This window comes from Pezoporus flaviventris, unplaced genomic scaffold (genome assembly GCF_033815535.1).
Source record: "Pezoporus flaviventris isolate CSIRO_AGI_PZ_B2104156 unplaced genomic scaffold, CSIRO_AGI_Pfla_v1 ptg000009l, whole genome shotgun sequence".
NCBI lineage: Eukaryota > Metazoa > Chordata > Aves > Psittaciformes > Psittacidae > Pezoporus > Pezoporus flaviventris.
The window spans coordinates 2,148,472-2,166,075 of record NW_026892557.1 but is presented as its reverse complement, the minus strand read 5'-3'; the positions used below and the strand labels follow the sequence as shown (position 1 = coordinate 2,166,075).

General features: G+C 44.7%; 1 protein-coding gene and 1 long non-coding RNA gene across 2 annotated transcripts; one reads left to right on the top strand and one right to left on the bottom strand.

Moving 5' to 3' along the window:
* Positions 1 to 2,704: 2,704 nt before the first annotated feature.
* Positions 2,705 to 16,435, top strand: CA6 (carbonic anhydrase 6). Its single transcript, XM_061450217.1, has 9 exons — positions 2,705 to 5,845; positions 7,965 to 8,147; positions 11,415 to 11,563; positions 11,976 to 12,071; positions 12,587 to 12,653; positions 13,216 to 13,373; positions 14,539 to 14,662; positions 15,144 to 15,216; positions 15,680 to 16,435. The coding sequence occupies exons 1-9, from the start codon at positions 5,767 to 5,769 to the stop codon at positions 16,341 to 16,343; spliced, it is 1,593 nt and encodes a 530-aa protein (XP_061306201.1). The 5' UTR covers positions 2,705 to 5,766; the 3' UTR covers positions 16,344 to 16,435.
* On the bottom strand, positions 9,160 to 14,786 carry LOC133267712 (uncharacterized). The gene is made up of 2 exons (XR_009742838.1): positions 13,840 to 14,786; positions 9,160 to 10,191 (listed from the first exon to the last, which is right to left on the bottom strand). It is a non-coding gene; the product is annotated as an uncharacterized LOC133267712 (long non-coding RNA).
* Positions 16,436 to 17,604: the final 1,169 nt, after the last annotated feature.

Here is a 17,604-nt window from a genome sequence, read left to right as displayed (position 1 = left end):
CTCTGAAACTGAATACATCTGTCCATAGTTTGGATCTCTGAGTCATGCAAGTCTGCTTTTATAATCAAAAGGAAACAGGGATAATAGAAACAGTCATGTCTGGATTGACCTCAAAGATATCCATATAAAACACAGCATCTCTATTAAGGGTGTTTCTCTGCACGGGCTAGAAAAGAACCTTAAGGTAGCAAACTCATAGTTAAGACACAGAACTTTTACTTGTCTTCCTGGATTTTGCACTCCATGGGATATGGAGTAATTGCACCATTAAAACTCACTGAAAGCTAACACTCAGGCTGTGAGCAGCTCAGCAAACCCACTCAGCTGCCTCACCACATACCTCAAGCACAAAGGGTTAAGGAAAGTCTGGAATGCCTAAGTCTAAAAGCAACCTTTAAACCTCTGTCTGAGTCTTTATATCCACTAATCCTCCCCATTAACACAGGCCTGTGAAAACCCATCTCTTGGTCCATTGCTTTCTTGCTTGCTTTCTTTGTGGAATAGATGTTTTTAGCATCGAACTGGGATGCTCTGCTGCATGGGCAAGACCCAGCTCCTCTTTTCCCCTGATTTGTTTTCTTATTTTCTGTATCTTCCAATTTACCTGTCACAACAGAAATCCCAGTTAACACTGGGATATTATTACAGTCACATTTCTTTGATTCCACCACTGTATTTCTTTACCCAGATCTGCGTTTGCACTCCTTTCCCTCCCTTCTACATCTATCAGAAAAGTCCTCTGATGTTTCCAGAAGATCACTGCAGAAGCCTTTTCCTTTGAGCAGGACCCTGACAAAGCACCTCTTGAAAACAGCTCTGGTCCTGCCATGTCCTCTGATACAGCTTTGCCCAGTCCATTAGCATGAACTCTCTTGCTCCAGGGAAAACAAGCACAACCCTTTCCTCAGGTATGGCGTCTTCATCAGATGCTGAATGAGTTGCACCTTTCTTATACTTTGTCTCTCAGCAGCTCCTCCCTACAGTGGTGGTGATGGTCCTGGATTCTGGACCTAGGACAGGTTGGTTGCCTGCCTAAAGAGCTGCCTGCCGTGCTTGGAAAGTGGTACCCCCTTCTCACATGTACTTCTAGGGTTGCTACATTCATCTGCCCCACTGAGCTATGTAGGGGTTAATGAAATACTGCTTATACAACTCTGTGAAGATGAAAAGTGCAGTGGAAGGGTTCTGTTATTGTTACCATGTATGAAGAGTTCTCTACCAGACTCAAATGTATTGTGTTTGGCCACTGGATGTCACAGCTGCTCAACGCACAATGCAGCTGAAATAAGAAAGGAAAAGTGCTCACCCAGCAATGGGCAACAGCCACGTTTCCAAAACCCTTATTTTTTTCTGTGAGGAGTGTTTGTTTGTTGAGGGGCTTAGGGATTTCTCCTGTGTTTAGGCACTGCTAATATTGAGTGTCAGAGAGACTGAGCAGCAACTGTGCTTCTTCTGCATGTTATCGCACTAGGAGATCAGGATCAAAATGAGTATTTTTATGAAAGGATGTGCAGATATGTATAAAATGCTACTAACACAGTGTCTGAAAAGGTGGACGAGTACTTGCACAGGCTGACAAGCTGTCTTGTCACTGAGTTATTCCTTCTTTTTCCCACCAGCATCTATTCCACAGCACAGAGCCCTGGTATGATGGAAAAACTTCTCCCAAGCCAGCTCTCAGCAGCACTCAGGCCATGTTGTTGTGTACCTCACACTAAATACAGGGGGAAGATGGACCCTTCCTAATTCTTTCTTCACATTTTGGGTTTATTTTCCAAAGTCCCAAGTAGACATCCAGAACATAACTTCATATAAGTCACATAAGTGACGTAAGTGACTTTCAGCAAAGTCTGTAAAGCAGACCTATAAAGACATTACAAGAACTGTAATTACATTTCCTGGAAATGAAAATGAAGAGGGATTATTCGACCGTGTTCTCTTCTTTTTATAGCATCACATTGTCCTTTTTGCCACCTTGGGGAAATGGTGAGTGAAAGGCTGCTCCTGGTGCAGTGAGGTGATAACCACCCCAGAAGTGATGTGAGCAATAAAGAGGGGAAAGTGCTTTATGATGATCCAAGAGCTATACCTATGACTAAGAGTAATTGGCTGAAACTGAGCAAAAGAACATTTAAGTTGACAATGAACTGCAGGTAGCTAATGCTGAGATCTGTTAGACCATGAAATGGAATTTCCAGAGGGAACCTCTCTGCTTTGAAATGGACAAATCCTGCTTTTAGGAACACTGGTGTAAACTTCCAGTGTCTATCCCTGACTCCCTCAAAGCCCATTTCTATCACAAAGCTTCAGTAGAATCAACAAACATGTCTGAATTTATGGTGGGAGAGGGTAAATTTATCCAAGCACATCCAAATACTACAGAAGAGGAAGAAGGCCTAAAGAGATTGTGTGAACTGGAGAAATGAATTCTAGTGCTTTGACTTCTGTGATCTCTGTATGTAGTTGGAAGCCAGGGGGCAAAAATGAGGTTAGGGGGGAAATAAAACATAGACAAAATTCAAAGAAGCAAGGGCCAGTTTTGGATGGGAGATGTAAAAACATTACAGGAATTGTTGAATAAAAGGATTTCATATTTCAGTCTGCACAGCTACTGCCAGCTTTACTCATGGGTTTGGGGCTAGCAGCACTAGCTGCTTTTTGTTGTTATAAAATTTGTGTAGGCTCATTCCTCCAGCCTGAGTGAGCTCTATCTGAAGAGGTTTTGGACTCACTTATGAGTACCTAGATAACCTGACTGAAGGCAATCTATCCATCTTACATCCAACAGCCTGCTCCTGGTCACATGTTTGTTGGCTTGGGAGTGATGCAGCTATTGCTGCAACCCCTGATGAAATTCCTGCTGATTCAGAGGGAAAGGGGTTAACCCTTTCAAATTCTGGGTCAAAGGAGCACTGGGGTATAGAGCCAGCTATTTCAGTGCAATGGAAAGGTTTTAATGTGGCTACCAATACTCAGAATGGGTCTGAAAGTCAGACTTGAGCTGAGGTTTAGGCCAGTGAGGACAGATGGAAGAGCCAGGGAGAAGCAGGGTTTAAAAGATGGCAAGGAGTCAGGGGAAACCGTAGAGATAAAAGTGAAGTGCATGGAAGCCAATGATGTGGGATAAAAGGCTTATTTCCTAATGTAGTCAAGGCAGGGTTGGGGAGGCTGAAGTCTGTGTAACTGCATCTGTGTGAAAGCAGCCTGACTTTGTGAGGAAATCCTGCCAAGGATATTCACAGCTGAGATAACCTGACATGAGATTTTCTCACTAGCTAAAGTTGGGTGCAGAGAGGAGTCCTGTTAGACCTACAGTCTTCTTCTTCACCTGTAAAACACCCGTTTACTTCAAGCATGGTCCTGCTGTGATATGTGGAGTTCCTGGGCACTATGTCCGTACTTCTCTCCAGCAATTACATTGAGATAGCAAAAGAGGTGACTAACAAAGACAAGCCTCAAGCCAGGTGGAATACCATAGACATAAAAAAGCTATAGCTCCAAACCCAATAATGATAGAAGTGTGCAATACTTCATACAGGAGAAGGAGGTCTCCTCCCTTATTATTCAACTTGTAGTTAGAAGCTTAATATTCAAATACATTTAATGAGTTTAATTAAAATTATTCTGTCCTAACTCCAAAGCAAACTCATACTTAGTGCCCTTAGAAAATCCTGTCCCCAGACTGCTGTGCCTTCCAGAGTAACCACTAATCTGGAAGAAGCTAACTTGAGCTAACAGAGATGTTGGTTTTGGCTGTGCTGAGCACCCAGGGCTCCTGCTGATGGCAATTAAAATGTCACAATTCTAGCATGTTGCAAAAGCTCCATTAAAAATTAATTCACTGTCATCTCCAGTTCCCTGGCGCCAGTACATTCCCAAATGGGCTTTATTTCAAACCCTCTGTGCAGACTGGGCTGGCTGATCGATAAAGCACAGCTTGTTCCTAAGTGACATCCATTTAAACGCTCTTGGCACACACAGGCAGGAAGGGTGACAGGAGGGATGCTGTGATGCAAGAGTGACCTCCTCTTCTTGACTCTTGTTCACACCCTCCTGTGCTGCTGTGTGGAATCCTGGAGTATGAACAGCATAAACCCCCAAAACTTCTCCCTCAGCTAATTTCAAAGCCTGTTTACCCAACAGGATACACAAGGATTATGAAGAGCATTGCAGGGCATGTTTGATTAGTTTAGTCCTTACACAGTTCAGCGCAGCTGTCAGGATAAATGACTTCTTTAGAAGAGAGAGGGAAAAAAGACACATTTGGTTAATCACCAATATTACAGCAGTAATAATTCCAAAGATTAAATATGCACAGCACAAACCAGCAAACCAGGAAAGCCTTTTAATGTTAACAATTCCCTTGCAAAGAGTCAGATTTTGAATAGAAAACCTGCTTCTGTTCTTCAGCACGGCCTAATCCTAGTAACTCGAGTTCACATCTGAAACTCACCTGCAGCTCTCATTGTTCAGTTGCTGTTATTACATACCCTATTGCTGAAAACAATAACTGCAAACATCATTGCAAGTGGCAGGGATACTGCAGCCAGAAGTGCTGCGACTTCACTGACGTCAGCTTTCTTGTCAAGTGTTTCATATTGCTGCCTGGCACCCACAATCAACAGCAAAGTTGTTCTGCGTGTGCTCTTCTCAGCACCAGGTGAAAATTCCATTTCTGGGGAGATTTCTGCTCCCCTTTTGTTCTTAAAGTGGGTTTATGGGTTGGGAAGCACTGCTGGACAGAAAGGGCTGTTGCTCAGTGTGTGTCATTCTTAGAGGGAGGAGAAGGCTATTCAAAGGGAATGACATTTGCCTAGTAACAGGATACAAAAGGCAGGCAGAAGATCCATGGCCTGTTCTCCGGGCTGCTGAATTGCTCTTTCACTGGATCTTGGGCAATTATTTGCTCAGAACACGTTTTTAGGGAAATGGAGTGCCTGAGGATGTGCAGAGCAGCTCCTGAAGTCCAGAAGAACATTTGGACATCTGATACCTCCTAGTTCTTTTTTGAGCTCCTGTATGGTTTGAAAAAGCCATCAGGGTTTCAGTATCTTGTGTCATGCCTGTGTCTTCCAGCAGCCTAAATGCTTTTTCACAACTCTGAATTTTCCAAAGGTTGCAGATCTCTCCCATTCAAAACTAGATTTTCAGTGACTAGAGATGGTGTTGAAATCAAAATGCGTTGAAATACTAAGCTGTGAGAGCATTTGTAAACCTGGCCTCAGAAGTGTAATTTCAAAGGAGCTAAGTGCCTACAATTTTGACTTCTAGTAAGAGGGTGAAAACCAGTCCCTTAAATGCCTTTTCCCTGGGCTCCTTCCTTTGTGTAACAAGGAAACAGTTTGCCACCTCAGGACAGTGTTTGGAGCTCTGTATTAGGCATCTTTGCTTACAAAGCACTCTTTTACAGATACTTGCAGTGAAGCATTTCAACCTGCTCATCAGGAATGAATGGACAGGAAAAGTGGGCAGGAGTGTGTACAGACAGCACTGAGACCACCAGCTTTGGCTGTTGGTGGGGAAACTTGTTCCATTTGCACAGACAGCTTGGTTCAAAGGGTCGATAAAGTGCCCTCAGTATTTAAAGCTGACTGTCTAACTAAAATCTCTCTGGGGCATTGTTTGCTAGTACTGTTTTGAATGGGTAGAAGGGCAAGATGGGTGCTGGAAGGGCCAGACCTGGAGTAAACTGGTATTTGTGCTTCCTGAGGATTTGTAAAGAACTCACTCTCCCCCTTGGTTCTTACAGCAGATACAGTGAGAGAGATGTGGATCACAGCTGCCTTGTTCTACCTGCTCCTGGTGCATCCGAGCTGCTCTCACCTAGTGCACTGGACATACAAAGGTAATGCAAAATGAGGCTGGTTTGGGATTTCTACTGCTTGCTTAAGACACTCCCATGCTTTTTGTGCTGCAGAAGCAACGCTCAGCTCGACTGTCTTTCCATTAGTGAAAGATCTTCACAGAGCACCTAATTCAATCTACTTTATTGATGCCTGTGTGTCTTGAAAGTGATTCTCTTCAATGTTACCCCTTTTTACTCCTTTGTGTGGCTAGGACACATTGTCAGAGTTGGCAGACCAAGGAGGTTCAAACAATGAGGGAAACCTTCACATGTGCTTAAATAAAAGCTGCCCTTTGGATGATCCTGGAAGGAAAAGCTTTAAATACTGCCTACTTATTGTTTCATTGTCATATCCCATGCAGTGCAGATCACTAAGAAGAGCTTATTTATGTATTTATATTCTTTATGAAATTTTATCTTTTCTTCCATTTCAGGAGGTTGTTTGCAGAGCTCATTGAAGTAAATGATAGTCCTTTTATGATCTGCAGTGGGGTGGGAATTGAGATAAAGCCAAGGATATTATTGAATAGATGAGATAGTGCAATTAGGACACTAAGCTGTTTGCAGAAGTTCTCTCTGGGTTTTCTTTAGGCTGGGCTCTCTGCATGTCCTAACTCCCCCATATTTAATCAATCCCAGGAAACAAACACCTGCAAACTGACATTGCTTCAATGAAATAAAAAGGATTAACAAATAGTAACCCCTCCTCAGGTGTGGCCGTCATTGTAACTGAAAATTAGGGAGGGGAGGAAGTAGCTTTGAATTATTTCCCTTTTTACAGCCATCACCTTGCCTTCCAACCCATCTCTGCAGGGTTTGAAGTCTGAGTTCCACAATCACATGAGGATTATTCCTCAGCTGTAGCTCTGTTTGTCTCAGACAGACATGACTCTGACGTTAATCAATATATCTCAGTTCTGGGCTGAAGAAAAGGTTTCCTTTCTGGTTGTCAGTTACAGCCATGACAGAGACGGCATCAATATTTCTACTTAAAGTCCTAAATATAGCACTATGGAAAGGGCAAATAGCCTTGAAGGGTTCAAGCATTTGCTCAGTTTCAACAGCACCCAGTCCTCCACAGGAAAGAGTCACATTAGGGCTAAAAGGCTTAGAACCATCAGAAAAAGGATAGCATCCAGCATGCCAGTCTCCTACACGTTTACTTCCTCTATAAGGTGACCAGAGGAGGTTTTTAATATTAAATACTTGCAGAGATGATGAACATGTGCAGGTGAAGCTGTGGCCTTTAATTCTTAGTCCCATGTCAAAGGTCTGTGTAGGAGCTAGTGACACTGAGCAGCAAAAGGAGTTGGTATTAACACTTGGCATGACCTTTAGGGGCTATTAGGCCTCAGGGCTGAAGTGGCACCAAGAGTTCAGAGTAATAAACAGTATCTTGACATTGGGACACCCAGGTCATATTCCACACCAGGATCTGCCTATCCTGGTGTGGAATGTACTAGATTCACTATCTAAGTGAATCACTTATTTGTTGTGCGTGCAAAGGGGGCCCCAGGAAGAGGTATAGCTCTGCGCTCAGGAGAGGGGTGGCTTTGTTAATGAAAACTCTCCCAAGATACCAAAGCCACCCCAGACCATTCCTATCCCTGAAAGCATACAAAAGATTAAATATATTTAAACCTGGAATGGTTTGAATTCTGCTTTTATATTCTTCTTCTATTAGCTCTCTTTAGTTAAAACGAGCAAATTTGCTGTTCATTCCTTACCCTAAGCAGAGACTTTCCACCTATAGCCCTGGTCCTATTCACTCTCGCATTCGTTAAGAACCTGGTTCCACATCTTTGGCAGTTGAGACCCATTTAAATCCCCGTTTCTGTATAAATACTGCTTCTGTTTTTGTGGAGGTTCAGTCCCCAGTGATCAGCAAGCTATTACTGCAGTGCAGGCTTCTTATTTTGCAGCACAGCTGTCCTGCAGACAGAATAATGTATATTTTCACTCTAGGGAAGGCACAGCAACCTTTTATTGCTGCAGCTCCTGGTGTTATAATAATTAGATTGACGTGCCCTGCTGGCAAATGAGGAGAGTCTTCTGACTCCTGAGCTAACAACAGTTCCCAGCATGTCCTAATAACCTGGTTTGCTTCTCCTCCACACAGAAGGAGAGCTGGATGAAGAGCACTGGGGAAAGCACTTTGCAGACTGTGCTGGCAAGCGCCAATCTCCAGTTGACATCCAGAGGAAAAAAGTGAGGTACAACCCGCAGTTGCTGCAGCTGGAGCTGAGTGGCTACGATGGGCCTTTGCAGGGGGATTTCACCATGACCAACAATGGTCACTCTGGTAAGACCAGGGGGATTCTTCTCATTACCTGCCTAAAAAACAGGAGCTGGCCAAAAGGTCATTGCTGGCAAAGGAGGAGCCTGAAACAGAAATCAGGGCACAGAGCACAAGGAGTTTAGTTGGTCCTGCAGCAGCTTGAGCTGTCAGTCACCTTTCTGTCAGAGAAGCAAAGCACCAAAGGAGCAAGTGTTGCCTGCCCCCATCAGTCCCATTTTGCCCCCTGAGCAAAATGGGGCTAACGCTTTGTACATGCATGGACCACTGCACACGCAGCATCCAGAGGCATCCCATGCACTGTTTCCATGACAGTGGGTGATGCTGGCAGCCAGCAGCACAGGGAACAGGTCAGCAGCAGCCAAGCAAAGGCCTTACGTTTTTGAAATGTGGATGTCTTTAATGGTAGCTCTGAAAACTCACCCCTTTTATCCAAACCTCTTTGCTAGCATCCTGATGAGTTCAGGATTGCATCATACTGGTTTGAGTCCTGCAGTGCATTTGATGGGAGAAAGCACATACCTTCCTGCTGGGACAGCTAATGGAAGAGATGCCTGAACCTGACAACTTTCAACTTTGAAGCTATAAAATAGGCTGAGGTGTATCCTCTGGAGGTTTCACCTGGCATTTCTAGCACACACAGGGTATGGGAAGAGCTCCTGTGTGTTCACCTCAGCACTTTACCCTAACTAGAACACAGTCACAAACCTCTTCTGGGCAGCCAGTGTCACTAGGCTGAAATGGGGTGGAAGGAGCCAGCTTTACCATAGCAATAGACAGTATTTTCTTCCCTAGCTCAGATATCCTGGGAGGATGTCAGGCTTGTTACAGTGCAGGAACAGATTATTCATTTTAGCTGATTGAAATGCTATTCACACACAATGCCCTTTTTCTTTGAACTCACCTTACTTTGCTTTGCATCTCACTTCATTCTGCTCCTGTAGTTCTGCTGTTTTCCCTGATCACACAGGAAAGCTCTCCAGAAACATGTGTATATACCAGAGAAATAAAAAGCCAGTTATGTTCCTGCAAGATATTTTCTCTGCTAGGCATCAAAAAGGGATAAAAGGCAAATAGAGCATTATAGATTGACCCTTTCATTCAGTGTAGTGCAAGACTGCAGGACTACAGCAGTGAGTGGTATTTGGGGCATACTGACTCCTCTCTGCATTTAGAAAATGCACCTTTTGCAATAATAAACGATAGGAATGGAGAACCATAGTTCAGTAGCAGGTTTGTGTCTGAGGTTTGGTTAGATGCAGGTCACACAAAGTACAACACAGAGGAGAAACCCTCCCTTCTAGTCAGATGATTGGTATTTCAGGTCTCGGGAAGAAAAGCTGAAGCACAGCATGGGTTAAAAGCCTTGCCTTTGGCCGCACAGTCTTGGGGCAAGGTTTATAAATTAAGAGGTCCTGGATTCCCCTGCTGCAGTCTGTAATTCATTGCCTAAATAATTCATCAGCTGGTACTGTTGGGATAATGCTTTTGGACTACAGATGAGCAACAAGGGAATTTTCTAATAGCTGCAGTGGGGAGGGAATGAGTGTTTCTGGGAAGGTGTTTGGAACACAAAGCTGGTAGCTCCTTAATCCTGCACAACAGTCCTTTCTTCCTCTAACAGAGACAGAGAGAAATATGGTGTGAGGGCAGGAGATGAAGTGATGAGACACGTAATGCCTTCAGAGAAAGACCGTGGTGATTGTGTTTCTTAAAACCGTAACTCCTGTTTGTCGCCCTCACAAGCTCAACATTCAGTTAAAGCTCTCATGTCAGCATTGTTACCCTGACTGCCTACAAATGAATTCCTGCAGGTGTAGCTTTCAGACCTGACTGAGCATGTGTATTTTCCTGTTCTTTTTTTAACATCAAAACAATGGTTTTCCCATGCAGGGCATTTTAGTAAAGCACAAAGGCAAATGATTGTCCTTATTCACAGCTCCTGTGAAGTCAGGCAGGGTTTTCTTACTGGCATCAGTGGGATGGGACACGGTAGCAATATCTCTGAGAAAATATTACACTGGGCCACAGCAGAAACCATTCAGCAGGCCTGAAAGGACAGGAGATGGGTTTGTCAGCAAGATTCTCCTTCCAGGCTCTGAGAAGCTGAAGATCAACCGTTTCACCTAAGAAACCAGATACACTTTCTCTCTAGTTGTATAATTACCAGGCTAAATCCCACCTGATAAAGCCTCATTGAGTGGGCTGTTAGCTGCCTTCATGCTGTCAGCAAATACTTGCTTTAGATATCTTACAGAACACTTGAGCTTGTCATAAACTCAGAGCACAATTCCCTGGCTGTGTTTTGTAGAAAGCAGAAACCATAGTGAGGTACTTGAAGCAAATAAGCCTAACTCTGGAAGGCAGTCAGCAGGGATCTTGTGTAAAAAGGTAGATTTCCCCCTCACACACTTGAGGCTCTTCAGGATATTACAAGGAAAGATGTTTTCATCTTGTCTGTCTGGAAACAGTTTACAAGCAAAAGAAGCTTCTCACTAACAGAATCTGTGACTAATGAATCATATAATGTGCCACATTTTGCAAGGGTAGTTGCTATTTTTCGTGACATGCTGTGGGCTTTTATTAGGATGAGGCAATTCCCACTTTCCCTCCTAGGTTGGCATATTTATTAAGACAATATATGATTTGTAGCAGTATATTAGCAGGAAGACAAGTGGTTCATAGTCTCTTTGTGAATGCTCCTTGGCAAGGAGAAGCAAAGAGATTTATCTCTACAAATCCTTCAAGCATTAACACAGCCTTTTCAAACTTAGGGGGCTCTGGCCCTGTATGCCTGTTCCTAGAAGATGCAGATTACAGAACACTGGAAATGATGATGACAGGTTAGAGGAGGCCAGTGACTTTGTTGATTTCCATTCCCCTTTTCTTCCTTGGAAAGAAAGCAGTTAAATCTGTGCAGAACCCTGCAAGATGTGATGTACTACATGAGAGATGAGCATTAAAGCACTTTTAGTGCCTAATTAAAAACCCAGAGCTGCTTAGATAGGAAAGATTGCAGACACAGCTAGTGCCCAGTCATTTTTGTGCCTGGTTTAGTCTTTGTGGTGCGCAAGCCTGAGGTCAGGAAAGATTTTATGCACACTTAGCTTTATGCTTCAGTGGTTTTCCTTGTATACTGGAGTTAGTTCCCTGAACATGCCTATTCCTGCTTATTTCAAGAGTTACTGGCAGAAAGCACTGGGCACTGTAAGCATAACTACAAGAATGGGCATGGCTGCACCCATTGCTGTCTCCAATCCTGTTTTTTTTCAGTTCAGATTGATTTGCCACCTACCATGCACATCTCCAGAGGGCTCCCTGGCCTCTACACAGCTGTACAGATGCATCTGCACTGGGGTGGCCTGGACCTGGAGACCAGCGGCTCTGAACACACCATAGATGGGATGAGATACTTTGCAGAGGTACATGTGAATGGAGTGAGCCAGAAGGAGGGTGCATTGCGGGTCTACCAGTTGGGAAACTGGAAGCTGCAGCCCACAAAGCCTGCACAAGCAATGCAGAGGCAAGTGGGAGAAACAGGGCTGCCACCAGTGCAGGTGTTGGTGCAGTGCAACAGCTCAGCCTGATGGTGCTGCTATAAAAGACAAAAAAAAAAACCATAGCACTAATATCCTTCAAGTCTGGAGTTGTTCCTCCACATTTCATCACAAACCTATTAAAAAAAAAACTGTAGAAAGGTCTGCTTGGCTGTGCTGTAAGGCACAAGCAGCAGGAATTGGGATGGTGACTCCCCCTTCAGTCTGCACTAGGTCCTTTGAAGCACAGAGGAAAGCCATTTATCACTTCTTGCTGACCCTGTCTCTCTTCTGACAGCTGCACATTGTCCATTACAACTCAGCTGACTACTCGAGCTTTGAAGAAGCCAAAGACAAACCAAATGGACTGGCTGTGCTTGCCTTCCTGTATGCGGTAGGTTTGATGCCCAGGCTGCTGAGCAAGGCCAGTCTGTGACCACTGTTCATACTGTAATCACAGGCCAGACACAAACAGCCTGTACTATGCATGTCTATCCTAAGAGATGATACCTGCCACCAGCTTGAGTAAACTGTGCTTTAGGAGGACTATTCTTCCCTTATGCCACAATACCAGCCAATACAACTTGGGAGCCCCAGATAAATTTGTCCCGTAAGAAGTACACATGGAATACCAGGTGTGACAGCAGGGTATTCCCTGCTGCACTTCAAAGCCTTGCTCTGATTTGCAAATGGGGGCACTTCATTTTGTTTAGAAGTGGTGAAAAGGGATCCTTACAGTTCACCATTCTCCCTGAGATCTACATGTACATACCTCGTATCATACCAAGATATCTGAGATAGTGTCTGTTCTCTTTGTCTTCCAATTCCTCAATTAGTCCCCCAAACTGATTAATAGTATGGAAGCACAGGCAGGTCACTAACCTGTTCAAGTTGCTATGCTGTGTTTAGGATGGACACTTTGAGAATACCTACTACAGTGAATTCATTTCCAAACTGGCAAAAATCAGGTTTGCAGGTAAGACCCGGGAATGCTTTTCTCCATCCTTCTCAAAGCCTGTACATGTGTACTGGCTCTGGGAAAATTTTACTGCTACTTTGCTTGCTGTTACATAGCCAAGCACAACTTCACACTGTCCCTGCCCATGCAGCTCAAACATCAGCCCGCACAGCAGGGTGGGGTGGAAGATGCTTAAGGCAGCAATAAACATCCTCCTGGTAGGTCTACGCATCACACTGCAGCACCATCAAATAACAACTTCCTATGATCCTTCAATCCATAAGCCCAGATAGCAGATGCTCTGCTGCTCTAATACATGCTGTTTTCTGGGAGGACTAACAGCTACTGGCATTGCACTGATTTGCAGTTCCCCACCACATCCAGGACCCCACATAGTTCTGAACAACAAATAGATCTATTGAAAGGACCTTTTATTTCCCTCCTTCATCCACTTCTGCCAACAGTCTAATATACCAGTGCTCTGGGCAGAGTGATTTGCCAGCCCCAGCTCTAACAGTGCTTTCACCTTTCTCTTTGTTCCCCATTAGTTGTTAATATTCCCTCTCTGTTTCCTTCTGAGGTCAATCGACAAAGCTTCTTTCTCTGGATGTCCAGGCCATGCTGCCAGAAAACCTCTCACACTTCTACAGGTACCAGGGCTCACTGACAACCCCACCTTGCTCTGAGAGTGTGATCTGGACCATCTTTCATTCTCCAATTCTCCTGTCACACACACAGGCAAGTGACAGCTTCACCAGACAGAGCAGCTTCTCTTTCCTCCACACTTCACCTTTTCATACAAGCTTGCTTTTCTGTTCTCCAGTGAATTGGGGAACAGCCTGGCAGAGAGGCTAACGGGGCACTTCTACAGGGCTTTTGAGGATATACTCCTAAGTAACTGGAATTGCAGGTGGCTGGAATGACACTGTGATTCGACATCAGAGCAAGAGCCAATTTCTGTATAGCAGCAGTTTACCTGAGGTCTGGTGAGCAATAAAAAAGCTCTCTGCCCAGTTAAGCTCAACCATACTGAAGCACTACCAAAAGGAAAAAAAAGTCAGGACCAACAAGGGAAAAACTACTGCAATAAAGTCCAGCCCTCCCCCAAAACCCATAAAAGAGCCATTCATAACATTAAAATAATTACTGAATAATTGGCACATTTTTAAAGAGCATTTCAAGTTTTTTTCTTGTCTACACTTACACTGTGCAGCTAGATTGGGTCACTTCAGGAACAGCCTGTTGAGAGTTTTGGCTCTGTGATAGGAGAGGGTTCATCCAGGTTCCAGTGGAGGCATTACAGAGAAACTTGTTGAGTGCACAGGAGCACTGGGCAGTAACCCCGCTTCTCCCAGCAGTTGAATACCGTCACATGGCAGCGTACCCTTCTCTCTGTCTGCCTTGTCAGGACAAAGGCTTTAGCAGGGAAAAAGTAACACAAGTCAAATTATCTTTCCAGTGAGTTGCAGAGTGGTTCATCCTCCTTAATGAAAGAGAAGCATTAGAAACATTTTCTTCTAGGAGAAGAACAAGATAAAATGGAGATTACAGTAGTGGAGGATCACAGTGTGTCCTCGCTTGAAAAAGAAACATTCTTTTTGGCAGGAGAAAGGGTAATAGGCACTTGTGAGAACACAGTATGCTGTGGAATAGCAGCAAAATCTCCATCCATGCATAGCATCAGGTGTTAAAAACTTCCTTCAGGCAAATACCTTTATCATGAATTAACTGATAAGAGCCCTCATGTTCTGTTCCTTTCCCTTGCTAATACACAGCAAGAGACCCTGTGGGTTCCTCTGTAACTATTCGCTAGGTTGACTCCCGAGCTACAGGATCTGCACTGTCCTTCTTGGTAAAACCATTGTCCCCATTGCCCTCCATAATAAGCCTGTGCTGCTCACAGATCAGCCTCCTGGAGAACACCTTGCTGGACTGGCAGAATAGGACACTGCGCAATGACTACCGGCACGCACAGCCCCTCCATGGGCGCGTGGTGGAGGCCTCCTTCAGGTCCAAACCCACCCAAGGTAAAGGGAGTCAAGGCGCAGGACTCGGGCATTACCCAGGGAAGAGCAAGAAGCCAGTGTGGAGGGAGTTGAGTTGCAAATCACTCAAGCTAAGCATGCTGGAGCTCACCTTTCCTGGGAGGCGCAGCATCCCTGCACAGCAGGCGGAGATGGTCCAGTGCCTCTTTGCCCCCTGCTAACACATCTTGTTTCTAATGCTGCAGTGGTGGCTGCAGGTTGTGTGCCAGCCCTTTGTTTTGACCACGAAGGTGTCACACATCTCCAAAGTGGTGCTAAATGGCACACTAGGTTCAGGTGTGTCTGCACCCAGATGGGTCCAGAAACAGCCCTGGCATGGCTGGTTAACCAGGCACCACATAGAGGTGGGACATAGCATTTTAAAACAAAGGGTTTCCCTAAACTTCCTGCAAACTAGAAAGCAGGAAAATCTACCACGTGCAGGTACTGGCTTCCTGTAAATTCAGCTGTCTGATTGCTCTAGAACAATGCCATCTGGAAGAATTCAGCCTCAGGCTGGAACAAATCCAGATGCAGCTCCAAGACGTGAAGAGAGAGTTGCTGAATGGAGGGAGCCACATAGGTAAGAAACACCATCTGTTCTTGAGCCCAGCTTACCTTGCAAGAATGAAGAACCCACACTATACTGTCCGTGATGGCTTAAATCATGAACAGGATTGGTTCTGGTATGTGCAGGTAGGATTTTGTCCCATTTCTAGGCCATAATCTAGCTACTGTCACAGTAACTGCAGCTTTCTCCTGCAACATGTAAGCACATTTTTACAAACACTAAGGATTTTAAGCTGACAGTTCCCCTGGGGTAAATAATCATCAGCTCTCTTTTACACAAAGATGAGAAAAAAGGAAGAAGGGGAAAAGAAGGAAGTTATTTTCTCAAATAGTAGTTAAGCTTATCATCATTTCAAGCCCATTCCATGTTGGTACAACACACACGCCAGTAACTGTGGCTCAAGACAACTAAGAGTGCCAGTTCCTATGGGTGTATTCTTCAGGATCCAGGCTTAAAGGCACAGCTGGAGATGTAACAGCTGGCTTTTTGGTTGTTTCAGGTATTAAATCCAGCACTTTTCCATCTTTCTACTTCCCTGTGGAAAACATCGAGAGTTTTGTGAACATTCATCCCCTCCATGATATGTCTCTCCAAGCCTTCACCTTATGCTTCTGGATCAAAGCCCAGCATGCTGGCAGCCAGACTGTTCTTTCCTACTCCACACAAGAGAAGGATAATGAGCTAGCGCTGACCGTGGGCACAGATGTGGGACTGTGGATAGGAGGCCATTTCATCAGCTTCCCCCTGTACCACAAGGCACAAGACTGGCTGCACTACTGCATGACATGGGCTTCCTGGTCTGGAACAGCAAATTTATGGCTCAATGGAGCAGCTGGTAAAGCAAAGAGTATCCAGAAGGGGTATGTGAGCCAGGCTGGAGGGACCCTTGTCCTTGGGAAAGACAGAGACATTCTTCTTGGGACGTTCTCCAATGGCTTTGCAGGGTGGATGACTCGGGTGAACCTGTGGAGCCAAGTTCTCAGTCCTGCAGATATTCGGGCACTTGCACTGTGCAAACCAGGGCACCTGAAAGGAGACATCATAGCATGGGGAGAAACCCCCATGACCCTCTTGGGGGGGGTGGTTCTGGAGCCTGACACCAGCTGTCAGTGACCCCAAATTTGGTTTTTTTTTCCTTTTTTTGAATTAAGGCAGCAGAAAAATCCAAACTTCTGGCTGAGGAAACTTTAAAACCTGGATGATTTGCTTGTTTCTCCTTCTGCTTTGCATAGGCTCACTATGCCCCTGCTGGTGTTTCAGGTTGGTTTTCCAAGAGAGCAAAGCCTCCAGCAGTGGGATAGAGGCAAAGAACAGACAGAACATGGCACAGTCCAACACCTTGCGTTGTCACACCCCTCCCAGGAGTTTGATTTAGGCTCCCCATACACAGATCTTCCTATCTGCCAAAGGGCTTCTCTCTTGGGTCAGAGGAGCCACTTTATCAAATAAAAGTTTCTCTCATCCTTCACCCAGTCTCAGTTTCTCACCATCTTCCCCACATGGATCCTTCCTTCCCATCTCTCACCATCAAATCACCACCCCTTCCCCTGCAGACATCCCACAGGAAAGAGCAAGCAAAGCCCTTACAGACAGAATGTGACTCCTGTGGTCACCGAGCTTTGGTCAGTGGCATGCCTTCTTTTCTGTAAATGGATGTAGAGGCAGAGCATGGAAACAGCTGCTTCAACATGAATACATCACAAGCTGGAGGGCAGGCATAAAACTCATCTTCTAAGTCAATCATGTGAAGGAATCTCCATCAACACCACAAAATCCATGCCAGCCTGTTCAACAATTCTGCTTTTTTACAAAACAGAGGACAGCCATCCCACATAACAATTCATTTCCCATAGTAAATTATGCCCCAGTTAGCCCCAAACCCCCTTACACTGAAACACTTCAAAAAGCACGCAGTTTTCATCAGTGTGCACTTTACTTTCTTCTCAGTCAGCACCAGTCCTTAGACTCAAAGCTTTTCTGAGTGGAATAGTGCCTTAGGGAACATAACCAGAAACCAGTAGAAGGACCAAGCTCTAAACCACCTAAAGACTTTTTCAAGTGGTTTCAAGTACCTGAGAGCTGAGTTATTTCAAAAACTAGATTTAAAGAACTCAATGTGAGAAGCTAAAGACAAGCTTGGACTTGTTTGCAAACACAAGTAGCCCACTGCACAGGAATCAACCTGAATCTGACTCCTGCAGCAAGGAAGTTCAATGTTATCTATTTGTGGGGCTGACTGAGCTTCAGCTGACTCATACATACAAAGTAGTGATATGGGGGTTATTAAAGGATCACTCTTTGGCAACTGAAGTGTAAACACTAGGGAGTGCAATGAGCTAAATAGCTTTGTGCCACTGGAACAAATGGGTATAAA